The 25,797-nt window shown below is 53.4% G+C and overlaps 1 protein-coding gene across 1 annotated transcript in view; it reads left to right on the forward strand.

Moving 5' to 3' along the window:
- The window catches only part of Ppard (peroxisome proliferator activated receptor delta), a 71,052-nt gene that overhangs the window by 42,934 nt on the left and 2,321 nt on the right, over window positions 1–25,797 (forward strand). Inside the window, exons 3-7 of the mRNA XM_041634792.1 lie at window positions 15,440–15,646; window positions 22,493–22,650; window positions 23,587–23,725; window positions 24,853–25,055; window positions 25,157–25,607. Of these exons, the coding sequence (XP_041490726.1) occupies window positions 15,520–15,646; window positions 22,493–22,650; window positions 23,587–23,725; window positions 24,853–25,055; window positions 25,157–25,607 (1,078 nt within the window). The 5' untranslated portion in view covers window positions 15,440–15,519. The remainder of the gene's footprint in view (window positions 1–15,439; window positions 15,647–22,492; window positions 22,651–23,586; window positions 23,726–24,852; window positions 25,056–25,156; window positions 25,608–25,797) is intronic.

Here is a 25,797-nt window from a genome sequence, read left to right on the forward strand (position 1 = left end):
CCAGTTCACACCACGTCAGTCAGTCACAACCTTGTTACTCTAGCTCCTGGGAATCTGATGCCTTTTTTGCCCTCTGTGGGCACCTGCACACGTGGGCACATACCCACACAATGCACATAATTAAAAATGACAGAAATGCATCTTTAGAATTGCTAGATGACTTTCATGTCTTTCGCCTATTCTAAGCTAGGTGGATGTTAGTCCTGGCCTTCAGATGGGCAGCCTGAGTCACAGGCTAGACGGTGCCCAGGGGTGCAGAGCTTGGAAGATAGAGCTGGGGTGAGCCTATTACAGAGCCTGCCTGCCACCAGTGCTTTCTCTGTCCCGTGACTTCGCCCCTCTCTAGAGGGGGATGGGATGTGAAGTGCCGCTCAGGCATAGTGACACTGGCCCTCGTTCCCTTCCTGCTGCCTGAACAGAATACTCCCAGGGAAACGCGCCTTGTGGGAACAGGGCTTGTTTCAGGCTGCCGTTCCAGAACACAGGCCATCATTTTGGGGAAATGAAGGCAGGAACTTGAAACGGGTGGTCCACAGTCAAGAGCAGAGAGAAGGTGAATGCGCGCGTGCCTACTGCTTGCTGGCTTTCCCAGAGGGCCTACACAATGCCAAGTTGACGAAACTACCATAGTATCTTCTGGACTTGGAGGAAGGTTGAAGTGCGACGCTCAGACTCACAGGGGTGGAGAGAGGGACAGTTTGTGTGGAGCGTAGGCTTAGAGACCCTCGGGACTCAACGTAGAGAACTATAGCTGGCTGTCTTGGACCACCAGCCCCCAAATCATGACAGAGATTTATTACTCGTTAGTGAGTGCTTGGTTTGCCCCACTAGCTCATACCTTATATTAACCTCATCTGTGTTTGCCTCGGGCTTTTTCCCTTTCTTTTTTTCTGTATGTTCTACTTTTCCTGCTTCTGCGTCTAGCTGGGGCTCTGGGCATCCCCTGCCCCCATTCTCTCTTCTCTCATTCTTTCTTGAGCCCACATTCCTCCTCCTATTTATTCTCTCTGCCTGCCATTCCCACCTGTCCCTCTCCTGCCTAGCTATTGGCTGTTCAGCTTTTTATTAGATCAATAGGTACCTTAGGCAGGCAAGGTGAAATAGTAACAAATCTTTACCTAGTTAGCCAAATGCAGCCCAAACAAAAGCCACACATCTTTACCTAGTTAGCCAAATGCAGCCCAAACAAAAGCCACACATCTTTACCTAGTTAGCCAAATGCAGCCCAAACAAAAGCCGCACATCTTTACCTAATTAACCAAATGCAGCCCAAACAAAAGCCGCACCTCTTTACCTAGTTAACCAAATGTAGCCCAAACAAAAGCCGCACCTCTTTACCTAGTTAAGTCGTATTCTACAACAGAGAGCAGGCTGAGGGCTCAAAACAACCGTGGGGCTCTGCCTGCAGGTCGTAGGCGTGGACACAGTCCCTGGAGCAGGTTCTGGAAGGCTGCCTTCCATCATGCAGGCACAGGGCTGGTGGAGGGGCTGACTTCCTGCTCCAGCCAGCAGTGATGGCGCTCACCCCAGGCTCCTCGTGGGCCACCACTGGACATGCTTCCACATATAGGTCTTGTCTCCCTTACTGGGAACTTGTTTGTGAGTGTGTACAGTGCCCTTGAGACAGAAGAGGACGTCAGGTGTCTTGGACCTGGAGTCACGGGTGGGTGTGGGGCCAGCTCAGGCCCTCTGGAGGAGCAGCAGGCATGCCTACTCGTACTGAAAGCTTTTTAAGATAAGTCAATTTTTTTCTTAATCCTATTTTTAAATTCACATTTAGAAAATGTTTTTACTTTTATTTTTTCATCAGTACACGGAGCGACCAGTTTCTTTGTATCATATTCATGCACACTAATTTTTTTTAAATTTATTTATTAAAGATTTCTGCCTCCTCCCTGCCACCGCCTCCCATTTCCCTCCCCCTCCCCCGATCAAGTCCCCCTCCCCCGTCAGCTCGAAGAGCAATCAGGGTTCCCTGCCCTGTGGGAAGTCCAAGGACCACTCACCTCCATCCAGGTCTAGTAAGGTGAGCATCCAAACTGCCTAGGCTCCCACAAAGCCAGTACGCATGCACACTAGTTTTGATCGCCTCCATATCCCAGTTTCCCCACAGTCCTCCCCTTTCGGCTTCCGTATCTCCTGTGTTCTGTCCCTCCCCTCCCCCGTGGGCCCCTTCAGTTTACTCTTACTGCCAGAGAAATGCACTTGCGTAAAAACCAGGTCCGCGGTGGGTGCTGGCGATGGCACACGCCTTTAATTCAGCACTCAGGAGGCAGAGGCAGGCGGGTCTACAGAGAGAGGTCCAGGACAGCCAGGGAGAAACTGCATCTCGAAAAAAAACAAAAACAAAAAAAAAAAACCATAAAATCAGATCCTGAGATCCTGCGTTGAGGGAGAACATACAGAGCTTGTCTGGGCCTGGTTTGCACCATGTAATGCTTTCTGGTTACATGCATAATGACTGAATACAATTCCATTATGTGATCAGGCCCCACGCAAGACAGGGCCAAGAAAGGCGGATAGTCCATTCGGTTAGGATACAGAGTATTTTAGTAGTCTTAGTAGTAGGGGTAGGACTGAGAGGCGGTCATGGTGTGGCTGCCAGCTCCTATCTTCACGGTAGATTGGTTCTTCATCCCTGTCTGACCGACAGTCTCTCTCCAGGGCTTCTGTCCTTTCATTTGTGAGTGGGAGGTGGTAGTCGATGCTCCCTTTCAAAAGACAAACTCACCGGTTAGAGATCTTCACTTGGCTTCGTGAGTCTGGAATCTGGGACACTCTAACCGTGGCTATAGAATGTTCACCTGGCTAACCAGAGGCCGGCTCTTTCCTAGAAAAGGGCTCAGCTGGGCATGGTGGTGCACAGCTTAAATCGCAGCAGTCAAGAGGCAAAGGCAGGTAGATCTCTGTGTTTTGGGGACCAGCCTGGATGGACTACATGGAGAAAACAGTAGAGGAAAAACCAGTCGGGGCTGGAGCAGCTGGCAGGGTCCTGCTTGGCCTCATTCTGAGTGTAAAGGAACCTGAGGTACACGAGACCTATCTCAGAAAAGTTTCTCCTTGGGTCACTTCAGGTGGGCTTTACTGTAAAGATTAAAGCAGAGGGGGTGGTCGAGTGAGTGTTACTTAGCAGGTACAAAGCCCTAGATTCAAATTCCAGTAATGCAAATAATAATTAAATAAGCAAAACCAGAACCATCTTCTGAGGCCAATGGAGCTGGGTCATTTGGGAAACTGGACTTCTGTCTCACTCCTGATTCCAGGAAAGGCCAGCTAGCAGCCTGGGGTGGTTTGGTGGGGTGGCACCTTAGCACAAATGGCTCCCTCTTGGTGACTAGTCTGATCTGTTGGACGGAAGATCCTAGTCCAAAACACTGGCTTCCTGTGATCACCAGCGTGGTCATCTGGGGCGGCTTGGCCGTGGTTTTGGCAGAGGGTGGGCGGGCTTTGTGCCAAGCTGTAGAAAGTTAGCCCTCTCTTACCACCGTGGTCTCCTGCATACCTGGACCACCCTCAGTGGGTCTTCATTAAAAGCCATCTGTTCATCCAGGGCTTTATTTTCTTCTCTGAACTCTTTTTATTTTTTATTTTTTTTAAATTTATTTATTATGTATACAATGTTCTGTCTGTGTGTATGTCTGCAGGCCTGAAGAGGGCACCAGACCAGACCTCATTACAGATGGTTGTGAGCCACCATGTGGTTGCTGGGAATTGAACTCAGGACCTCTGGAAGAGCAAGCAATGCTCTTAACCGCTGTGCCGTCTCTCCAGCTCCCTCTCTGAACTCTTTTTAAATGAGAATGTTTTACTCCCAGGATTATCCCAGATGGCCCAGTTCTCATTGACCTTGAACCTTCTCTGAGGCCTCCAGCCAGACCCAGCACCTGCCCGGCTTCCTCCCTCACAGCACACTGGCTTTATCTTCTTCCCTGGGAACTCAAAGCTTTGGGGCACCTGGGGGTTGGCCACCACCTGCCCGCCCTCTCTGGTCCTGACAGGAATAGTACTGTCCCCTGTGGAGTAGTGCTTGGAGTTCTGCTCAGATGACCCAAAGAGGCAGGAGCTGCAGCGTCCTCAGCTTCTGGACCCTGTGACTCCCCGTATGCAGAGAGCACCAGATTTTTGTTATTCCAGCAGTCACGCATCCACAGGATTTAGAGCAGTGGTTCTCAAACTGTGGGCCGCGACCCCTTTGGGTCATATATCCGATATTTACATTACGATTCATAACAGTAGCTAAATTACAGTTATAGTGGTTATAGTTGGGGTCACCACAGCATGAGGAACTGTATTAAAGTGTACAGCATTAGGAAGGTTGAGGAGCACTAGTCTAGGGAGAAGGGTCCAGTGGGCTGGAAAACAGGCCAGGGAGAATGAATGTAGCACTGCTTCAACCTGGGCAGAGAACCATGTTCTTTCTCTCTCTTATCTTGTGGTGTCTGTGTGTGAGTACCTGTGTGGTCTCAGAGGCCAGAAGAGGCATCAGATCAGCGAGGCTGCTTTATTCAGCACTCTTTATTGGGCAGTTACTTCTCATTCTACAAGGGAGGGATTTGATGTGTACGTCTGTGCACCAAATGCGTGTGACCCACAGAGGTCAGAAAAAAGGACAGGGACTGCAGCTGTGAGCTGCCGTGTGGGTGCAGGGATTTGAACCCAGGTCCTCTGCAAGAGCAGCCAGCGCTCCTAACCGCTGAGCCTGCGCTCCGGCCCCAGGACTTCCGTTCTTTAGGGAAGAGACGAGTGTTGACTGGACAGGTGAGTCTGAGTGGACAGATTCCAGAAGGTTGAGAACTCTGCTGAGATCTAAGCAGGGAAGAGAAAAAGCCCTTGAGGGTGGCTCACCGAACTGGACCTCAGGTGAGAGAGATAAGGCCCTGGGCAGGAGGATCTGGGCCAGCGAGGAGCCTTGCGCTGTTGCAACAGTGGTGGCTTCAGGAGCTGAGTGAGGAGGACGTGAAGAGGGCCCAGCCTGTGTCACACGCTATGTAGGAACAATATTGTCCCCCTCAGAAAGAATTAAGAAGTACAGCGATATGAAAAAGTTATCTAGCCCTGCCTGTGGGTGTGGGAACTTACCTCCATCCTCTGGCCATTTTTCTGGGCTTCCAGTGCTTTGTGTAGTTTATATTCTGGTGAATGTCTTTGTTTAAGAATATCGAGAAAGCTGGCTGGGTGGTGGTGGCGCACACCTTTAATCCCAGCACTTGGGAGGCAGAGCAGGTGGATCTCTGTGAGCTCGAGGCCAGCCTGGTCTACAAGAGCTAGTTCCAAGACAGGCTCCAAAGCTACAGAGAAACCCTGTCTCTAAAAACAAAACAGAAACAAACAAACAAAAAAATCAAGCATGTTTTTGTGGATGGATAATATTGCATTTTTCTGCACATGCTCTGATTATTTGATGTATTGTACTGACTCTTTTGTTGATTTCTTAGCATTGTATATATGGAGCCGGCACCTGTGTGTTTTCTTGCACGGGGAACTGAAACATCCATTACGGGTTAATATTTCCACGCACAGCTCAAATTTGGCAGCCATTGTTCCCCTGGACAGATGTAGGTAGCCACACCACGGCAGTTCCTTGTGGCTTCTCTCTCCCCAAAGAGGGTCAACCAGTCAGCCCTGCTAACCTGCCCTGCCTCCTCACTGTGTCCGCGAGGCATTTTCCTTCTCTCCCTTGGCTGGGTTCTTGTCTTCTACCCCTGACAGAGGCAGGATATCCCCAGAGAGGTCATAGTGATAAAATGAAATATTTGGGGTTGTCAGCGCTCAGCATTGAGTCCTGCTGCCCGGCTCAGTGGGCTGGTTAGACGAGATGGCGGTGAAGGCCAATCTGGAACATCAAAGGCTTCCCTGGTCTTGGTGGCTTAGAAGGAAAAATGATGGTGTCTAGACGACGCCTGGTGACCTTTGAGCCCGTGGCAGGACTGTTGGTCCTTAATAGACAGTGCCCGGTGACCATCGCGCCTGCGGCAGGACTGCTTAGCTCTGGAGTCCTTGGACGTTTCACACGGAGCGGTCAGGCATGATGTGGCCGTCATGTTACAGACGTGCGTGTGCTGCACATGCTCAGCAGAGCAGAGCAGAGGGAGATCACTGAATGGTTACTTTGTTCCGTGGGGTCTCAGAGCTGGCATCAGAAGCACAGGCCCATGTGTCAGCTACCCTTGAATAACTCAGCCTGGGTCTTTCTAGGAACAGGCAGGCAGCTGCTTCCCAGACCACGGCAGACTCTGTGGTTCTTCCTCCTGTCGTCTCCTTGTCTGGTGTCCTTCATCTTTGGGGGAGGTTTAAAATGCTGCCCTGCTCCTTCAGAGCCCTCCTGGGTTCCCTGCTTTTCCCAGGGTGGTGGCCCTCCCAACCCTCTACCTTCCCAACCCTTGAGCCATCCCAGCTGCAGCCTCCTGACCCTCCTGTGTCCCAGGTTCCTGTCCTCTTCTCTTTGCATCTGTTCCTGTTACTCTGGAGCCCTGTGTGCCCTGTGTTTCCATCAGAGGCCTGATGAAAACCAGTCTCCCACCTCCTGCCCAGGACCAGTGTGCTCCGAGATGCCCCACAGTGCTAGGCATCAGCTTCTCGAGAGCCCTGGCCATCAGTCACAGCTCAGTGTTTGTGTCAGCTCCTGACTCATGCACTCATCCGGTGTTTGCCGAACAAATGGCTGACAGCAGGTGGCCACCATTGGCAGGGACCAAGAGGAAGGCAGAGGGACTGAGAGGAAGGCAGAGGGACCCAGAGGAAGGGTCTTAGTAGACGTAGCTCCAAGGCCCTGGTGAGAAGGGCTCTGGAGAGTCTCCTGCCTGGCAGCAGAGCTGCTTGGTCAGAAGCCCCCTGGACGCTGAAGTTTTTTGCTTAGAACCATCGTTTGAAGAATCCCAAGTCTTCCCGAGCCCGGGGAAGGTCTTCCGGGTAGCCCAGCGATGTTTCCCAGCAGCTTTCAAGATGTCTTCCCTCTTCCCGCGGCATAAAAGACCCCATGCTCCTCAAAAGAAACTTCAACACAAGAATATAATTATGAAAATAAGGCAAGTGTGGTGGCACATATCTTTTAGCCCTAGCAGTTAGGAGGCAGAGGCAAATGGATCTCTGTGAGTTCGAGACCAGTCTTGTCTACACAGTGAGTTCCAGGCCAGCCAGGGCTACATAGTACATAGTAGCTATATCAGCATTGTGAATAAGTTGTGTCTCTAGTTTATCTAGTTCACAGATACACATGTATGTGTCCATTTGCGTGTGGAGGCCACAGGTTGTGGTCCCTCGGATGCCATCCACCTTGGTATCTGAGTCAGGGTCTCTCACTGACCTGCATCTTACAAGCAGTCTAGGCTGTGCTGACCAGCAAGCACCAGGGCTCCTCTGTATAACTTTGACTGTCTTGAAACTCATTCTGTAAACCAGGCTGGCCTTGAACTCACAGAGATCCGCCTGCCTCTGCATGCGCAGCAACCCTGCCTCAGCCTCAGCGGGAATTACAAGTCTGCACTACACCAAGCTTGTTGTGTTTCTGGGCTCAAGTTCTCATGGAACTCACATTTTGGAACCTTCACCATCATGTTACAGGTGGGAGTGGGCATTGCATTACCCCTGTGGTCCTAGAGTCAAGGGGCTGCTGAGAGCCAGGCTGACCACTCCCTGCTGCTAGCAAGTGGGGAGGAGGGCACGGGATGGGACAGCCCACCCTCAGCCCCTCACTTCCTGTTTCCCAGCTCAGGCTTGAGCTCCCTTCCATCTGCCCCCTCTGGTTGCCAGAGCCTTTCACTTTCATCTATTGTTCCTCAGGTACCCAGGGAAGAAGGAGGGTCAGTCCCTGCCCACTGTCCTGTCTGCTTCCTGCGCTCCCTAGCATTTTTTAGGGATTGACCTCAGGTACCCACTAGGGTGAATCCACCCTGGCCTTTGGTGCCCTGGGGAGATGGGGTGACCTGAATTAGCAAATGGGAAGCAGTGAGTTCTATGGAGTTGCTGGCCCAGAAAACTGGGTCACTGGGTCAGCACACAGATTACTGATTGATGGGAAAGCTTGAGACAGTCATCCAGGGTCTTTTCTCTTCTGGCCTCCCTCTCTGCTGGTTCTTATCAGAGGCATGGGACAACCTCTGCCTCAATGACACTACCAACCCTCATCCCCGTTGCTGTGGGAAGGGGGAGGTGGAAGCCGGAACAATGGCAGAGGGTAGGAAGTGGAAGGCTCAGGCCATCCCTCAGCAAAGAACCACAGTGCTGTTCTCTTCTCCAGGGCACTTCCCTTCTGTTTTCTCTTTGCATCTCTTCCAGGTATTCTGGGGCAGAGCAGGGAGCACCCTGCAGGTCTCCTGTGGCGACCAGGAGGTTGGAGGGGACACCTGCGGAGGTCCTGGGGTCCCAGGGCCTGCACACTTTTAAATCAGAAGCCTCGCTCTGCCGAGAGTCTTCTCAGGGTCAGCAGCAGCCACAGTCCCAGTAGGTGGCCCTACACTGCCACCTACCTCAGTCACCCCCTGCTTCATGGGTGTGTGTGGGGGGGGGGTCCTGACCCGGAATTAACTTGTAAGAGGCCTCAGATATGAATGCAGGGATGTAAGGAAACTGATCCCATGGCGAGTGTTGGAGGCCAAGGTGTCGGTGTGCTTATTCATTCACCAAGTACCTGTTGAATCTCACTAAGGGGCTCTGTGCCAGGCCCTGGGAACCCACCTCAGCAGATCAGAGGGCACTCTTGGGGTGTGAGGACGTGATGAGGCCAGAGTAGGCAGGAGACCTGGCAGATTGGAGTCAGAATTGAGGTGAGCGGGATGGGTGTGTAACCCAGGAAGACTTCCTGGAAGGAGCTGCGGGCTGGTCTGGAGGGACAGCCAGTGAGAGCCGGAGAGAGCCAGTGCTCCTCCAGGGAGAGCCACCCCTTCGGTGCCAGCCTCAGCCTCTACAGCCTGAGGTGATGGTGGAACAGGGGACACAGGACAGATCGGGAAGATGGGCTAGAGAGATGCAGGGACCAGAGCCGGTAGCCACCATCACCTGTGACTTGGTGGTTTTATGACTGGAGCAGCCAGGAGGGCTGTGGCAGGCTCTTCTGGCCGAATCAGCTGAGAGAGCTTGCAGCCTCACAGGAGGCAGGGGAGTGAGGGCTCCTGACTCAGACTGAGGGGAGATTCAATTGCTCAGATCCTGCCCCTGGGCCAGGGAGATGCTGCTTCTGGCGCATTCTTGGCCCAGCAGCACAAGGACGGTGGCTCCATGACTAATGCTTGAGCTACCCTGCCCAGATTCCACCCGTGTTCCCCTAGCCATTCTGTGACCCTGACCTAATTCCTCCCTCCCTCCCTTCTCTCTCTCCCCCCTTCTCTGAGTGTGTGCCTATGCGCTCTGTTTCCTGTTAAATGGGGCAGTAGCACCCGGTTCTTGGGGCAGTTGTGGCAGTAAGGTTAGGGTCAGTAGGCATGGAGTGTGGGCACTGGAACCACAGAGGAGGAGGCAGTGAGCGGGCCAAAGTTGGGGCTTGTGGAGGAGGCCATGGCAGCCCCTGGCATGCTGGTCACCACCCCCACCCCCAGAGACCAAGCACACAGCCTTCTTGAGCATCAGGGAAGCTGAGCCTCTAGGAAGACCACCTGGGTCTCCTTAGTTGACCTTACTGGCAGTGGGATGTCCTGAAAGGAAGCCCCGCCCTCTCAGAGAGCCTGTGGCCTCCTGCAAACCTCCCTCTGCCAGCCTGGCGGCTGAAGCCCCTTCTGTAGACAAGGCTCCTGATCGAGGGGCGTGGCCCTAACTCAGTGCTGGGAGCTGAGGGGTGACTGCCACTGTGAGCACCCTCAGGGCAGGACTGCAGAAGGGAAGTAGAGAGCAGGTTTGTGGCTGGTCAGGTGGCAGCAATCCCTGAAAAGCCAACTGAAGGCAGGTATCAGACAGTGTGGCCGGCAGACCGCCCTGCAGGTGGAGTAGGCAGGGCTGTCTGAAGTGGATGGCTCCTGGCAGAATACAGGAGAGGACTGCAGCATGGCGGTTAGAGCTATACGTGAATGAAGCCCAAGGAATGCGTGTGGGTTTCAGAACTACCAGGCAGCTGCTCCCTAACCTCAGCCTGCACTGAAGAGACAGCTCTGGCCAGGGAGAAGCGTTAATGTGGACTGGTGTTTCTGATCCTGACCTCCTAACAGCGGGATATAGGATGAGCTGCAGTTCAGGGCTGGTTCAGGCCATGTGACTTGCACAGGGCTGTCTCATTGGCTCTCAAGCTCAGACGTTGTCCATCTTGTCCCCTGGTGGGTCCTCTGGGAGACACTCTCAGGACTCTGGAACTGAGTCTTCTTGCCACTTCTTCCTCTGTCCGGGGGACATCTGGGGATTGCTGCGGGGCTCACGAGGATTGAGTGACTGCCTGTGTGTCATTCTCCCAGTTTCTGGGTGCAGAAGGACTTCAGGAGCAGTTCTTAGCAGGAACCCTGTCTCAGGCCCCCAGGACCTACAAAGAAATGCTCTGTCCGTTATGTGAGAAGTTGGCGCTGCAGCGTCCCCTGCCAAGGGAACCCCAGATCCTCCCACTGTCCTCCCTGTACCCCATCACCACACCCAAGCTACAGCACTCCAAGCCAGGTCTCTTTTCCCAGTCTCATCTCACCCACCCATGGTCCCAGCCACCCCATTGTGTTCTGCACAGGAGCCGTAGACCTGATGGGGTCTTCCCCTCGCCCCACCCTGGCCTGTCTGTCCCACACATTGATCTGCAGCGGGAGGGTCTTTGGTGCTTGCTCTCTGCTAGCAGGTCATTCCTCCCAGCATGCCTCTCTCTGCTAGCAGGTCATTCCTCCCAGCACGTCTCTCCAGGCTGCTCTGAGCCAGACACGAAGCAGGGATGTGCAAGGCTGTGGAAGTTTCTTGTATTCAGAGACTCTTGCAGGGTCACTGCTTGTGTCGTGGCTGGGATCATGTCCAGTATAACTGCAGTCGGCAGGGATGTTCTTCTGTTTTCAGCCTAGCAGAAAAAACGAGGGGACTCAGAAGACAGCGATAGCAACACCTGGCTGTTCCATAACAAACCATGTGCAGGGAGGAGTCAGCACTTCTGAGCATGTCTGGGCTCCTGTCATTTTCTAAGTTTAAGACTTGAGGGGCTGGAGAGATGGCTCAGCGGTGAAGAGCATCGCCTGCTCTTCCAAAGGTCCTGAGTTCAATTCCCAGCAACTACATGGTGGCTCACAACCATCTGTAGTGAGGTCTGGTGCCCTCTTCTGGCCTTCAGGCATACATGCAGACAGAACATTGTATACATAATAAATATTAATATTATGGTGGTGGCACACGCCTTTAATCCCAGTACTTGGGAGGCAGAGGCAGGTGGATCTCTGTGAGTTTGAGGCCAGCTTGGTCTACAGAGCTAGTTCTAGGACAGCCAGGACTATTGCACAGAGAAACCCTGTCTCAAAAAACACCACCACCAACAAAAAAAAGACTTGGGAGGAGGGATCAAGCATTGGTCTTAAGAGTTGTTTACACCGGGGCTGAGAGATGGCTCAGAGGTTAAGAGCATTGCCTGCTCTTCCAAAGGTCCTGAGTTCAATTCCCAGCAACCACATGGTGGCTCACAACCATCTGTAGTGAGGTCTGGTGCCCTCTTCTGGCCTGCAGGCATACACGCAGAAAGAATACTGTATACTTAATAAATAAATAAATATTAAAAAAAAAGAGTTGTTTACACCAAACAAGCTTCTCCCTGCAGAGCAGTTGAGTGGGTGAAGTGCCAGGGACAGTCAAGTAGAGTGGTGGAGATAGAGCCAGAAACACACTCAGCTCTGGGAATCAGCGCCAGGGCTGTGCCATGGGTGCCCAGTTGCCCATTTGCCCCAGTTTTCAGGAAAATCACATTTTAAGTTATTGTTTTATGTATGTGGCTATTTTGCCTGCGCGCGTGTCTGTGCACACGTGTGCCTTGCCCATGGAGGCCAGAAGGTGCCGGAGCCCCTGGAACTGGAGTTACAGACAGCTGTGAGCTGCCACGTGAATGCTGAGAGCTAAGCCTGGGTCCTCTCTAAGAATGGCAGAGCTCTCGGCCTCTGAACCGTCTCCAGCCCCCAGGCTGACCTGGAACATCCAGTCTCTAGGCACCGTACAGCCAACTTGTTTTAAAAGCTTTAAAACAATCAAAGCATCTGAAGTCAGTGTCCCGCTAGAGAAAAGCTCCGCAGAAGTGCCATGTTCGCGCACCCCTCCCCCAGCTCCCGCACGTAAGACCTCAGATGGACAGACATCTAAGCTGAAATGGCACCCTCAAGCTGCGTCTTCCTTCTATCCAGGTTCTGTCCAGGACTCCTCATCGCTTTTCGTTATCCCCACGATGCCTTCCTTGTCTTTCTCAGTCAGCTGGAGGTTATTATCACACTTGTGTGTGTGTGTATTACACACATATCACTGCTCACCAGCGGAAGTCAGCAGTCTGCAGAAGTCATTTCTCTCCTCCTCCTTCCCCAGGGATCCAGTTAGCAGACTTGGTAGCGAGTGCCTTTGGTTGCTGAGCCATCTCCCACCCCCCAAGCTAGGGCTTCATGAGTCTCCCCAGCCGTGGGGTCCTGGTTTGGGGTTTATCACTCTGTTGGTTGTATCCCGGTCGTCATTTGAATTTTATGATTATCTCTAGCTGACTTCTGGAAACTAGAGACTCGAGAGTCGGAGACTGTGTGTTCCTTCTTCACATTATTGTCAGTTTTGCCTCTTTATTTTATCCTCATTCTACTTGTAGAAACAATAGCTGTGGTATTAGCTGTCTGTCTGTCTTTCTGACCAAGATAGTCAAGAGAACACGTTAAAGGGGGGATTCCTTATTTTGACTCACAGTTTCAAAGGGCTCATTTCTTCGTGGTGGGGAGGCACAGCTCACATCATGGTGGCCAGAGTGGAAGGCCAGGATGGACGGCTGTTTGGACTGGCTCTCTCTTTTCCTTATCCCATCCTGGCCGGCTCTGACCCACAAATTGCTTACCAGTGGGTGCTTCCATACCAGTTCATAGCCATCCTGTCTGTGTCTGTCGGAGCCCTCCTAAGATGCCCCCACCCCAGTCAGACCACGGGAGGATAGCTGGACTAACACTCCATCACTCCACTTATGGGGGTATAGCCATAGACAGTCTTCAAGCGGAGCTCCTGGGTAAAGTATGTGCCCTTGTCCTCATATGTGTGAGGGCTAAGCTTGATACGGACATGGACAGTACACATGGACCTCACCAATAAATATTTAATAAAGCTTGCTTCAAATTTGGCTCAAGAAATATGGTAATGGTCTATTCTCGCCCAGTGGGATTAGTAATAGATGGGTCCAGATGCCCTCCACAGACGGTGCCGGCTCACCTGATCACATGATCACCAGGTGTCTGCGGGGCACCTTCTTGTTTGGGGGCTGTTTTTGTCGCTTCTCAGCACCCAGGATTAAGCCCAGCCCTTCACACACACTCGCTCAGTCTCCACCGCGAATCCGCATCCCTCATGGTGGTGCACACCATTAATATGTAGCCCTGGCTCCCTCAGAACTCTGTGTAGACAAGGCTGGCCTCCTGTGTTGTGGTTAGAGGCGTAGCCACAATACCTGGCTTGGATTGCTAGTCTTTAGGAATTTCTGAGCTATTTTAGGGAATTTAACACTTGGATAAAAGTTGAAAGTATTTTTTACTATTGTCTGATCAATTCATTAGGTTTGGTTTTAAGGCAGTGTCTCATGTTGCCTAGGTTGGCCTCAAAGTCACTATTTAGTAAAAGGGTACCCTTGGAGCTTTTGGTCCTCGGTCCTCCACTTCAGACCACAAGCTGGTCTCTGCAGGGCTGGAGACCAAACCAGGGATTCCTGAGTGCTCAAGAGGCAACTGACCTACAAAGCCAGGGTTTTCCTTTAGTTTGTTTTACCTTAAGTTCCCTCTACCTATGTAGAACTTTTATACTTTTATATGATTAAATTTGTTAATCTTTTACCTGTAATCTTGTCACCCATAAAGCTTTTATGGGTTTATTGTCAGGCCTGCATCTTATTCACTGTGAGATGCCATCATTTCTTGTACTTTATGAGGGTTCTGTTGTTTTGGAAGGGTTTCCTGTAGCCCAGGCTGGCCTCAAACTCTCTGGGTAGCTGGGGATAGCCCTGAACTTCTGACCCTTCTGCCTTCTCCTCCTGAGGGCTGGGATTACAGATGTGCACCTGCAGAGCTGGTTAAAGGATGCTGAGGATCAAACCCAGAGGCTTGTGTGCACTCCGCAAGCACTCTCTCTCCCGCCGAGCTGCATCCCCGCCCTAGTTCACATACCCTGCTTTAACTGTCTCCCTGCAGATGTGGAGCCAGCTTCTATGTTAGTGCCTTCTCAATTGTTCTCACAGCTGACGGAAACTTTTTTTCCTCGTGTGTGTGTCTGTCTGTCTGTCTGTCTGTGTGTCCTGTGATGAGATGCTTACACTCTTCCTGTGGTTGTCACTATGTCAGTCCTCTGTTACCTAGACTTGCAGGCTGCATATGCAGTGGCCCAGAGGACAGCCTCTGAGAGGCTGCTGTGCAGTCCAGGCAGGGGAGGCCTCAGAGTGACTGGATGGAGTGTGAGGAGGGAGGAATACGGGGCATGGGGGTGCTTTGCTGGGCACTCGGGAGGGCACACGCCTTTAATCCCATGCTTAGGGGGCAGAGGCAGGCGGATCTTCTTAAGTTCCAGGACAGCCAGGGCTACATAAAGAGACCTATTTCACAAAACAACAAATAAATAGTACCCACATACAGAAGTTTAAACTGTTTCCCACAGTGGCCTCAGGCAGGACAGGACGCCCCTCAGAACAGTGGCTCTGGACAGCTGCATTCTTAGCCACAGTGCTGGGTGGGGATGGGTGTGGCAGCTGTGATGTGTAGGAAACTCCAGGGGGCTGCGGTGTATAGGGGCCTCCAGGGGTCTGTGATGTGTAGGGGCCTCCAGGGGTCTGTGATATGTAGGGGCCTCCAGGGGTCTGTGATGTGTAGGGGCCTCCAGGGGGCTGTGGTGTGTAGGGGCCTCCAGGGGGCTGTGGTGTGTAGGGGCCTCCAGGGGGCACTGGATAGTTGGGATCATTCTGCTGCTGCCCAGACAATTTAGGGAGGCTCTTAGAGCAGGGAAGCAAGTAAAGGTGGCACACAGCGTGGCACCGTAACTGCTCTCAATCCTGCCAACCTGCCCAAGAGCCAGATGAGCACTGGCAGGAGGGCAGGGGACTTGGCAGTGTGAGAAGAGAGACCTCTGGAGGTGGTGGCTCACACCTGTACTCCAGCACATGACAGGCAGAAGGTCAGGAGTTGGGTCATCTTTGGCTGCGAAGCCAGTTCAGTGCATCTGAAAACTCTTCAGGGACTGAGGCGGGCCCTGGAGCAGCATTGCCATGTGACAGTGGCCCTGTAGTGTGCCTGCATCTACTATGTTACCTCCTGTGGTCACTGCCTCTCCCCTGACCTCTTCTTTCTTCCCTGCCCAGGCGGTCCATCTGCGCTCAGACCCAGATGGTGCCAGAGCTATGACCCGGCCTGCAGGCGCCACGCCGAGTGGGGGTCAGTCATGGAGCAGCCACAGGAGGAGGCCCCTGAGGCCCGGGAAGAGGAGAAAGAGGAAGTGGCCACGACTGAAGGAGCCTCAGAGCTCAACGGGGGACCAGGGCACGTTCTTCCTTCCGGCAGCTGCACAGGTGCGGAGAGGCTGAGGGCCTGAGGGGCTGGGCGGGCTGGGTAGAAGTCCAGGCTTTCGTGGGCAACCTGGGGTGGGGTACCGAGAAGTGCAGTGAAGTGATTAATGCCAGTGTCCTGGGTCGTGCCTCTCACCAGCCCTTCTGGAAACAGACGGGATGGTAGGCCAAGTGTGAGCTTTGGTGGGATGGGAGAGTGTGTGTAGGACACATTGTCACCTTGTCACTGCTACCCATCAGTGTCTCTGACCCCCCCCCCCCACACACACACCTTCTCCAGCAGCAGGCTTTGGTGAAGGGCTGAACCCAGAGCTGTGTGCACCAGGCAGGCCCTCTAGCCCTGAGCTGCGGCCCTAGTCCTGACTGTACCCGGAACATGAGGCATGCCTGCAGTTGTCATAGCCCACTTGACCCGGGAGACCTGCTGCTAAGTCTGTCTCCATGGCTGAGCATACAAGCCAAGTGGTTTGGAGGAGTGACTGACTGGGGCCACCTGTGTACGTGCATCAGGTCTCACCGACTCTTTCCACTTGCTGGGTCATTTCATTGACACTCCGTTGGTGACTGTGTTCTCTGGTGGCCAGCACAGCCCTGACATCTGTCTCATCCACACGACTCCACCCTGGCTTTCCCTTCGCTGTCCCCGCACAGCCTCTCCCTGGGTGTGTTGGGCCAATGCATCCATCTTGATGATCCCAGGTCCTGCCCTCAGAGCTTCTTAGTCAGCTGGGCAGGCCACTCCAGTGGAATGGGCTCTGGCCTCTGGTGTCTACAAGTGACAGTGGCACTGGAGTAACACAGAGCTGTGGGGCGGGCCAGCCTCTTGCCTGGGTCTGCAACCAGGAAGGGATCAAATCCTTGAGCCGTGTCACCAGAAACATACAGAGCGAAGGTTTCCTCTTTAGAGCTCAGAGTGGGTGGCGGGGAAGGCACCGTCAGTCCTGCTGATCCACAGACACCCTCAGAGTGACCCCCAGTAGCTGTGATGTGATGTGGGGGTCCAGGGCAGCCTGTGTCCTTGTGTCTCAGAGGGAATGGCTATGAGGAGCCTACAGACCCAAGTTCTCGGGAGACAGGGATGACTTCCAGGAGTCAGATTTTACTCAGTGCTGTCACAGGCTGCTTTTAACTCAAGAAAGGCCCAGAGGGGGCAGGGTGCTGTTGCATGCTGTTAATCCCAGCACTCAGGAGGAAGAGATAGGAGGATCTCTGTGAGTTCAAGTCCAGCTGGGTCTGCATAGTGAGTCCAGGCCAACCAGGGCGACTTGAGACAGAGACCCCGGCGGGGGGCAGAGGGAAGGAAGCACACTAGGGACAGCGTGCCTGGTATCAGGAACTTGCTGAGGACAAGGTGTTTGAATAGGGAGGAGAAGGGCACGAGTTCTGGCCTGGCTGCCTGCCCTAGCAACTTTGTCCCCATATCTGGGTCTGGGCAGGAAGTGCTGCCTTGTCCTGGGATTTCACACACACCTCACACAAGTGATTTCCCACCTTGAGCCATTAGTAGGGTTGTAATGTTCACGTGACAGCCAAAGTGCAGTGGCTGGAGCGGAGTCAGGTGAGGACGGACAGGTGTTGGGAACATCTGGAACAGCAGGGCTGTGGGACTCACGGGTGCCATGTCTGATCCTGTGTTTTAACAAATGGATGCAGTAGAGGCAGCTGGGCAACTGGACTGATTGCAGCTCTCAAACCCTGGCGTAGGAGACGAGCCCTAGCGGACAAGTCAGAGCTATCGAAGCAGATGTGAGCAGTCGGAAAGCACTGCTTCCCAGACAGTGACTCAAATGTCCCCGTCTGTCAGCTTAGTGGAAGGGCTGTTGGCCTGAGGAGGAGCGCAGGTGCCAGTGGCTACGGGACGGTGCAGATCTGTGTCCCTATAGCCCTGTAGTTCTGCTCTGGGAATGTGTCCATGAGCACAGAGGTGACCCAGCCATCTACTTAGCACAGCACAGCTCATGAACACTGCAGTCCTTAAAAAGAATGAAGTAAGCTGGGCAGTAGTGGCACATGCCTTTAATCCCAGCACTGGGGAGGCAGAGGCAGGCAGAGCTCTGTGAGTTCGAGGCCAGCCTGGTCTACAGAGGGAGTTCCAGGACAGGCAGGGCTACACAGAGAAACCCTGTCCTGAAAAATAAAAAACAAGCAAGGGTGACGTAGGAGCCAGTGAAATGGTTCAGTGAGCGGACGAAGGTGCTCGACCCAGCCTGCCGGTCTGAGTCCAGCTCCCTGGAAGCTGCACGGGTGGAGGAGAGAACCAACTCCTCTGACTAGCCACATGTGCGCGTGCGCACACACAACGTAAATGACTTTAAAGGATGAGGTAGAGACCGATGAGACGATCAGTGGGTGAGGGCTCTTGCTGCACAAGCCCCTAGCCCTGGGTTCGACCCCTCCCTTCCACATGTGCACCATGGCACACGCATCCCCAACACACAGATCGCATACACTACTAATAAATAATAGTTTTCTGTTTTGAATTTTTTGAGACCAGGCCTCCTACATAGCCCTGGCTATCGTGGAACTCTCTCTATAGACCAGACTGGCCTCAAACTCAGAGATCCACCTGCCTCTGCCTCCAGAGTGCTGGGATTAAACCTGTGCCACCACCTCCTGGGCTGGGAATAATTGTTTTTAAGGATAAGAATCAGGCATGGTGGCTCACGCCTGTCACCCTAGCACTTGGAAGCTGGAGCAGGAAAGTTACAAGTTCCAGGCTAGCCTGTTTCAACAAAAAGCATGAAAACCTTTCATATAATAGAAGAGTCTAGACAGTGCAAACCAGAGAGCTAGAGGAGCTAATTCAAATCCTGGATGGGGTGTGGAGCGTCCCGCGTGCCTTTCTCAGCAACCGTGTGTGACTTTCATAACTTAAAAAGCTCTTGTTTTATTCTCATCCCGGGGTGAAGGTTGATAAATTGACCATGCATGGTGGGGCACGCCTCTAATTCTAGCACATAGGAAGCAGAAGCAGACAGGACTCTGTGAGCTCAGGCCAGCCTGGTCTGCATACTGACATCCTGTCTGGAGGGCATAGAGACCACCCACAGTAGAGCAGGGACCCAGGTGGCCACTATAGGCTGTGGCCCTCACTGCTGCCTCAGCCTTTATTGTCAGCCTCCTCCCCCGCCTACTACATCTCCCAGTTCCTGCCAGTTCCCTGCCTTGTCCCCATGAGTCTGTGGCTTCTGCCTCAGAGACTGTTTGGGGACCCTGAAGGAACACTGAAACAGTGGGAAGACTGCATGGCTCCAGCCCTTGCCTGTGCTCACTCACACTCAGGTGACCCAGCCCCGTCACCATCCCATCCCCGTGAGAGGCAGGCAGTACAGGCTTCCCATCAGCACACAGCAACAAGGAAGTCCATGGCCAGGGCCCTGTTGGCAGGGGGACTGGCTCCGGAAGCTGGTGCTCACACCCACCTCTCCTACTTGATGGCAGCCCACAAGAGGAGCAGGTAGATAAAGCAGCTCTTTGCTCGCCTGCGCTTCCTTTCCTTGGCAGCACTTGGTGAGTGTTTAGGGCCAGGCAGCATGCCAGAGCAGGCCAGGCAGCTTGCCAAAGGAGCCAGGCAGTGGTGGACAGGGCAGAACACCAGCCCAAAGGAGCCCAAAGTCCAGGCAAATGGGACAGCGATCAAGAAACCGCCCAGTTAGCTGGGTGTGGTGGCACACACCTTTAATCCCCACAAGAGACAGGCAGACAGAGTTCGAGGCCAGCCTGGTGAGTCCCAGTGTGAGTCCCAGGACAGCCAGGGCTACACAGAGAAGCCCTATCTCAAAACCAAACCAACAGGGGGCTGGAGAGATGGCTCAGCGGTTAAGAGCACAGGCTGCTCTTCCAGAGGTCCTGAGCTCAATTCCCAGCAATCACATGGTGGCTCTCACAACCATCTGAAATGAGATATAGTGCCCTCTTCTGACATTAAGGCATACATGCAGGCAGAACACTGTAATAAATAAATCTTTAAAAAAAAAAAAAAACCAACAACAAAAAATAGAAGGACCTGAGCCTCAGGTTCTCTTAGGCCTTGCCTGATGTGAGGGCTATGGTGGGTTCTGGGCGCACCGTAAAAAGTCAAGCTGGCCCATGGGCCACTGCTGGACAACAGCATGCATGCAGCCCGGGGGCGAGCTGTGTAGGAACACCTACCACCCGGGAGAACATGGGGATAAGTCAATAGCGTGTGTTTGCTGAGCTCCCACTCAAAGATGGGGAGACTGGCACTCAGTGGGGTGCCAGGGCCAGGGTTCACACTGAGTTCAGATGTTTGAGGAGTGACCTCATGCCGTCTCAGTGGTGATCTTGCTGTTGTTTTTCATAATAATACTATTGTCGGGCACAAGGAGCATGCCATGGGCTGCAGTGGAGTGCGCAGCTCCAGGGTTGCACGGTTCTAGTCCGGCCCCCACATTGCCACCCCCTTGTCAGGGTCCCAGAGAGACATTGTGTTTTATTTTGTTCTGTGTGTGTGTGTGTCAGAGAGAGAGAGAGAGAGAGAGAGAGAGAGAGAACTTGGCTCACACAGTTACGGGTACCCAGTTCTGCAGGCCAGGCTGTACTCGCCAGGACGCAGCTCAAGTGTGGAGGCGGTGGAGGTGGGGGGTGGAGGTGGGGCCCCCTCTTCCAGACATTCTCTTAAAGCCTGCTCCTGCGGGGTGAGGGCCACACACATTGTGAAGAGTGACTCTTCCTCAGATCTCCTGAGTTAATGGTAATCACGTCTTTATCTTTCTTTCCTCTTTTGGATTCAGAGTCTCTCTGTGTAGTCCTGGCTATTCTGGAACTCACTACTTAGACCAGACTGGCTTCAAACTCACAAAAACCTGCCTGCCTCTGCCTTCCAGGTGCTGGGATTAAAATCTAGACTGCCCTTTAAATGGAAGCCTGGCTGTTATGGCCCAGCCAGATCTGCATGGAAAGCCTTCCCAGCCGCTGTCTTTCATGTCAGCCTTGGCTTCCTTACCTTAGTGTAGGGGACACAAAGCCTGACTTGAGGTTTTATATGAAATGAAGTAATACCTAGTAAGGTCCTGGAGCACAGTAAGTGTGGGGCACACACCCTGCAGGCGGGTCCCAGCCCTGATTGCACAGGGCAGGAGGGTGAACCTGGTGCGACCTTTTGCCTCTGCCGGCTTTAGTACCCTTGTCTGTCAATGCCACCGATTGTCAGCCTCAGTGAAATGCAATGAAACAAGCCAGGCACAGTGGCATTTGGGAGGCTGAGGCAGGAGCAGCACCATGAGTTCAGGACTAGCCTGGGCTACTTAATTAGACCTGTCTCAAACATACAAACAATCCAAAAGACCCTTGGCTGTGTGTGGAGAACGTAGACTCCCTGGGAGCTGTGGAGGGTCATGTAAGTCTGGTACCCACAGCTTCTTGGCTTTGGGCTTCAGTGTGCCCTGCCCTCCCAGCCCTCACTTGAACACACAGACCCCCGCCCCCATCAGATGGTGACAGACTACTAAAGCTCAAAGGTGCTTTGCCCTCCAGAACAACCTGCCAGAGAAGATGAGGGGTCTACTCTCCTCTTCTGAGGGCCGGAGAGCATTTACACCTTTGCAGTAGCAATCATTGGGAATTAGGGCGGTGGCCATTTATGAGCTATGTCACCGTCCCTCCTAAACCGCAGCAGCCCACAAGACTGCAGCTCCCATGGTGTCTCTGCTGTCTGAGTTCCCTACTGCTGCCAGAGTAGGCCCTACGGTTAGGTATTTCTTAAGACGAGCCTCTCCGCCGACGCAAATAATTCTAATCAGACCAGATTAGACCAAATAAAAATGCTCATGTTTAATAAATGCAGCCCTCCGGTTAATAAACGCGAAACCCAAGACCATGTGTTCTTTTTCTCAGCATTGGCCTAGATAGCCCGTGGGAGTGGTCCTGACCCTCCCTGAGGAGGGGTCAGCGCTTGGTGGGCTTTCTGGAGGTGGAGTCCGGACCAAGGCAACTCCTAGGGGAGGGGACTTAGGATGGATGCCAGGGACTGGGGTGATGCTTCCAGTCATCCTAGACTCCTTGGATATAGGGGTGTTAGAGGGCTGGGGTCTCACTTTAATCAAACACCTAGGAGCAGGCCTGGGGAGGAAGGACCTGGAGAGGCAGGTTGAGGGAGTGCTACTCTGGGTAGATAATGTGGCTTGGATCTTTCTCTTGGTTGAGTGTCTGTCCCTTTTCTGGGGGTCCAGCACCTGTCTCTGAAGGCAAGTCTGCAGTTCCAGGAGAGAGCCCCAACTGTAAGGCAAGCATGAGGGGAGAACAGGCAATACTGTGGAACCAGGTACTGAGGCCCAAGGCAGAGCCTGTTGTCTTGTCCCTAAGTCTCAAAGCCCATTGGAAGGGACTCTGGCTTCTGACGGTCATGTGACAGCTCACTCATCCCAAAGCTGCAGTCTTGGCCTCCCCATCCCTGCCGGCTTTAAACCCTCAGTCCAAACCTCTGCATTTACTAACTGAGCGAGGCAGGTACCTGCACTCTCCCCCGAGCAGGACCAGCCGGGGGGGGGGGGGGGGGAGGTCTGTACCCGCCCCAGTTTCCAACAGACACATTGCACCCTGTGGTCACCTGGGATTGTTGCTTGCTGACCCCAAAAGCCCCACCAGGCCCGCTCCTCTCCCTGGCAGGGAGGCTATAAGCAGTAGCCACAGCTTGCTGCCATGGGCCATACGTTTGGGGAGACTTGGCCCATCTTCCCAGCAAAGCTGCGCTGGATGCTGACCTCTCAGTGCTGCTCCCCAGGTCACACAGCCTCGAGGGGCTGAGCTCTGGGCTGCAGCTCCTCTTTCTACCTGCTTCTTAGACGTGGTACCTGATTGTTCTATGGCCCCTCTATCCTGTATCCACAGACCTCTCCCAGAATTCCTCTCCTTCCTCCCTGCTGGACCAGCTGCAGATAGGCTGTGATGGGGCCTCCGGCGGCGGCAGCCTCAACATGGAATGCCGGGTGTGCGGGGACAAGGCCTCAGGCTTCCACTATGGGGTCCATGCATGCGAGGGGTGCAAGGTACGGACTGAGGAGCACAGGGTTTTGCCTGCCTCGGGTGGGGCCCTGAAAAATTTACCCCCAGCAAAACGTTTCAGTTCCTTTCAGGCCCGAGCTGGAACAGACACCTGCCTCCTGACCCAGCTACCCACTCGGTTTCTGTGGGGAAGGCAGGTTGGGCAGAGTGGCCTTGGAACGAGCATCTAGTTGTATATTTGAAGCTGGCTTCCAGTGCCTCGTGTCTTTTTGTTTCTTTCCTTTTTTTTTTTTTTTTTTTTTGATTTTTTTTTCAAAGACAGGGTTTCTCTTTGTAACAGAGAATGGTAATGACTGTCCTGGAACTCACTCTGTAGACCAGGCTGACCTCAGACTAACAGAGATCCACCTGTTTCTACCTCCTGAGTGCTGGGATTAAAATTGTATGTCACTATACCTAAGCTTAATTTTTTTTTAAAGACTTATTTGTATACCTGCAGGCCAGAAGAAGGTGCCAGACTTATTAGGGATGGTTGTGAGCCACCATGTGGTTGCTGGGAATTGAACTGAGAACCTCTGCAAGAGCAGCCAACTCTCTAGCCACACCCCCCTGTTTTTTTTAAGATTTATAATTTTTTTAAAGGATGCTTTTCCTTACTTAAAAAAAAAAAAGTTCCCTGGGACTGGAGCGCTGTCTTTCATGGTGGGCACTGGCTGCTCTTGCAGAGCCCTGTGGTTTGGTTCCCAGACCCACATGGTAGGTGTCTGACTCCAATCTCAGGAGATCTGGTCACCCCTTTCCGGCCTCCACAGGTCCTGAACACATGTGGTACACAGTCACACATGCAGGCAGAACACTCATACAAATAAAATTAATTAAATCCCCACCACTCCCAGATTTCAGCCTTTTTTGTGTCCTTACATGCCACTGGGCCCCCCAGATCCTTGGACCCCCAGATCCTTACATCCTCGGTCCCACAGGGTTTCTTCCGACGGACAATCCGCATGAAGCTTGAGTATGAGAAGTGTGATCGGAGCTGCAAGATTCAGAAGAAAAACCGCAACAAGTGCCAGTACTGCCGTTTCCAGAAGTGCCTGGCGCTCGGCATGTCGCACAATGGTGAGTGAGAGAAAGCCTGCACGACACAGAGGTGGCTGCACAGCCCAGCTCGGGGCTCCCCATGTTGCCAGAGAGGGCCCCAGACTATCCGTGAGGCCTGGACAGTCGCCTGCTCCCCACACTTCAGCCTGACAGAGCATGCAAAGTCCAGACCAGGGTTTCCTCGGTCTGTAATTGCTGAGGGTAGGCAGGAACCAGGAAGTGGCCATGTGTGGCAACTGCCAGGACCTAGGTGGGAATTTCTCAGTGGTCAGGTACTCCCAGGAGACTGAGCCATCCTTGCCTCAGGCTTCCAAAGACCAGGAAAGCCTCCTGCTTACTCCCTGTGGTGGCTAGCCACTGGACCACACACACTAGGCATCTTCAAGCCTTCTCTGGCTTCTCCTAAGTGTGTGTCCCGTGGGTGTGAGGCTCGTCTGTATCACCTGGCGTTGTTCCGTTGCAGGGGTCACAGGGAGCCCTAGGAAGCCTGGGGCAAACTGAACCCTTCCTTCATGCTTTCTCTGACAGAAGCCAGGGCCTGCTTCGTTATTCAGACTGTAATCTGAGTGTGTGTGTGTTTGTGTGCGTGTGCCGGTGCCGGTGCACATGCATGCACATCTCTGGGACCATCCACCTCTTTTTTCTGAGCCAGTCTCATTGGCTGGGAACTCCCAGGATCCACCTTTCTTGGCCCCATGCACAGCTCTTTCTTGCGTGGAATCTACGGGCTCTGGTCCTCAGGCTTGCCACAGAAGCACTTTACCAACCAAGTTACTGCCTCAGCCCATGACTCTGGCTTCTCACTGCTTATTGCGAATGCCTCTCGTTATTCTAGTAAGTTTTGAGGTTCTCCACTCTTCCTGACCCACAAGGAAGGTGAAAGAACAAAGTCACATGACAGAAAGGTGGTGACGTGGGGCTCATCTGCAGGCCCTGGTCACCAGTCTGCCTCTCTAGCTGCCGTGTGTGCCAGCCCCCCACCCAGTCAACAAAGGTTCTCAGGGAGTTGGGCCCCTGGGCTGCCTCAGCACTGCTCGTTTGCCCCCAAAGGATGACTCTGCATCCCTGAAAGGAGCAGGGGAAGGAGAGGTGCTGCCCGCCCCCACCTGTAGCTCCCCCTTCACCAGCCCTCAACCCCTCTACAGCCATCCGCTTCGGACGGATGCCAGAGGCCGAGAAGAGGAAGCTGGTGGCAGGGCTGACGGCCAATGAGGGGTGCCAGCACAACCCGCAGCTGGCCGACCTAAAGGCCTTCTCCAAGCACATCTACAACGCCTACCTGAAAAACTTCAACATGACCAAAAAGAAGGCCCGTAGCATCCTCACCGGCAAGTCCAGCCACAACGCAGTGAGTGTCACTGGCCAGCCTGGGCTGTGAGGGGGGGTTCAGGGGACAGGGCGGGGTCCCCCCCTTCCCCAGGCCTGGCTTTTGATGGGGCTGGTTTTCAGCCCTTTGTCATCCACGACATCGAGACGCTGTGGCAGGCGGAGAAGGGCCTGGTGTGGAAGCAGCTGGTGAACGGGCTGCCACCCTACAAGGAGATCAGCGTGCATGTCTTCTACCGCTGCCAGTGCACCACGGTGGAGACCGTGCGGGAGCTCACCGAGTTCGCCAAGAGCATCCCCAACTTCAGCAGCCTCTTCCTCAATGACCAGGTGACGCTCCTCAAGTACGGTGTGCACGAGGCCATCTTCGCCATGCTGGCCTCCATCGTCAACAAGGATGGGCTGCTGGTGGCCAATGGCAGTGGCTTCGTCACCCATGAGTTCTTGCGCAGCCTCCGCAAGCCCTTCAGTGACATCATCGAGCCCAAGTTTGAGTTTGCTGTCAAGTTCAATGCACTGGAACTCGATGACAGTGACCTGGCCCTTTTCATCGCCGCCATCATTCTGTGTGGAGGTGAGGGGACGGCTCCCGCTGCAAGGGACAGTGTAGCACAGACCACATGTGCAGAACCAGCTGCATCTTGTTAAACAGATGGAGGTGCAGAAAGAGAAGTTGACGTTGCTGGGATAGCTCGGTGGTACAATGCCTATCTAGCGGGTGGGAGGCCCTGAGTTCAGTCTCTAGTGGGGGTCGGGGGGCATCA

This window comes from Microtus oregoni, unplaced genomic scaffold (genome assembly GCF_018167655.1).
Source record: "Microtus oregoni isolate MIOR12 unplaced genomic scaffold, Mior012 000046F_ref0000063, whole genome shotgun sequence".
In the NCBI taxonomy this organism is placed as follows: domain Eukaryota; kingdom Metazoa; phylum Chordata; class Mammalia; order Rodentia; family Cricetidae; genus Microtus; species Microtus oregoni.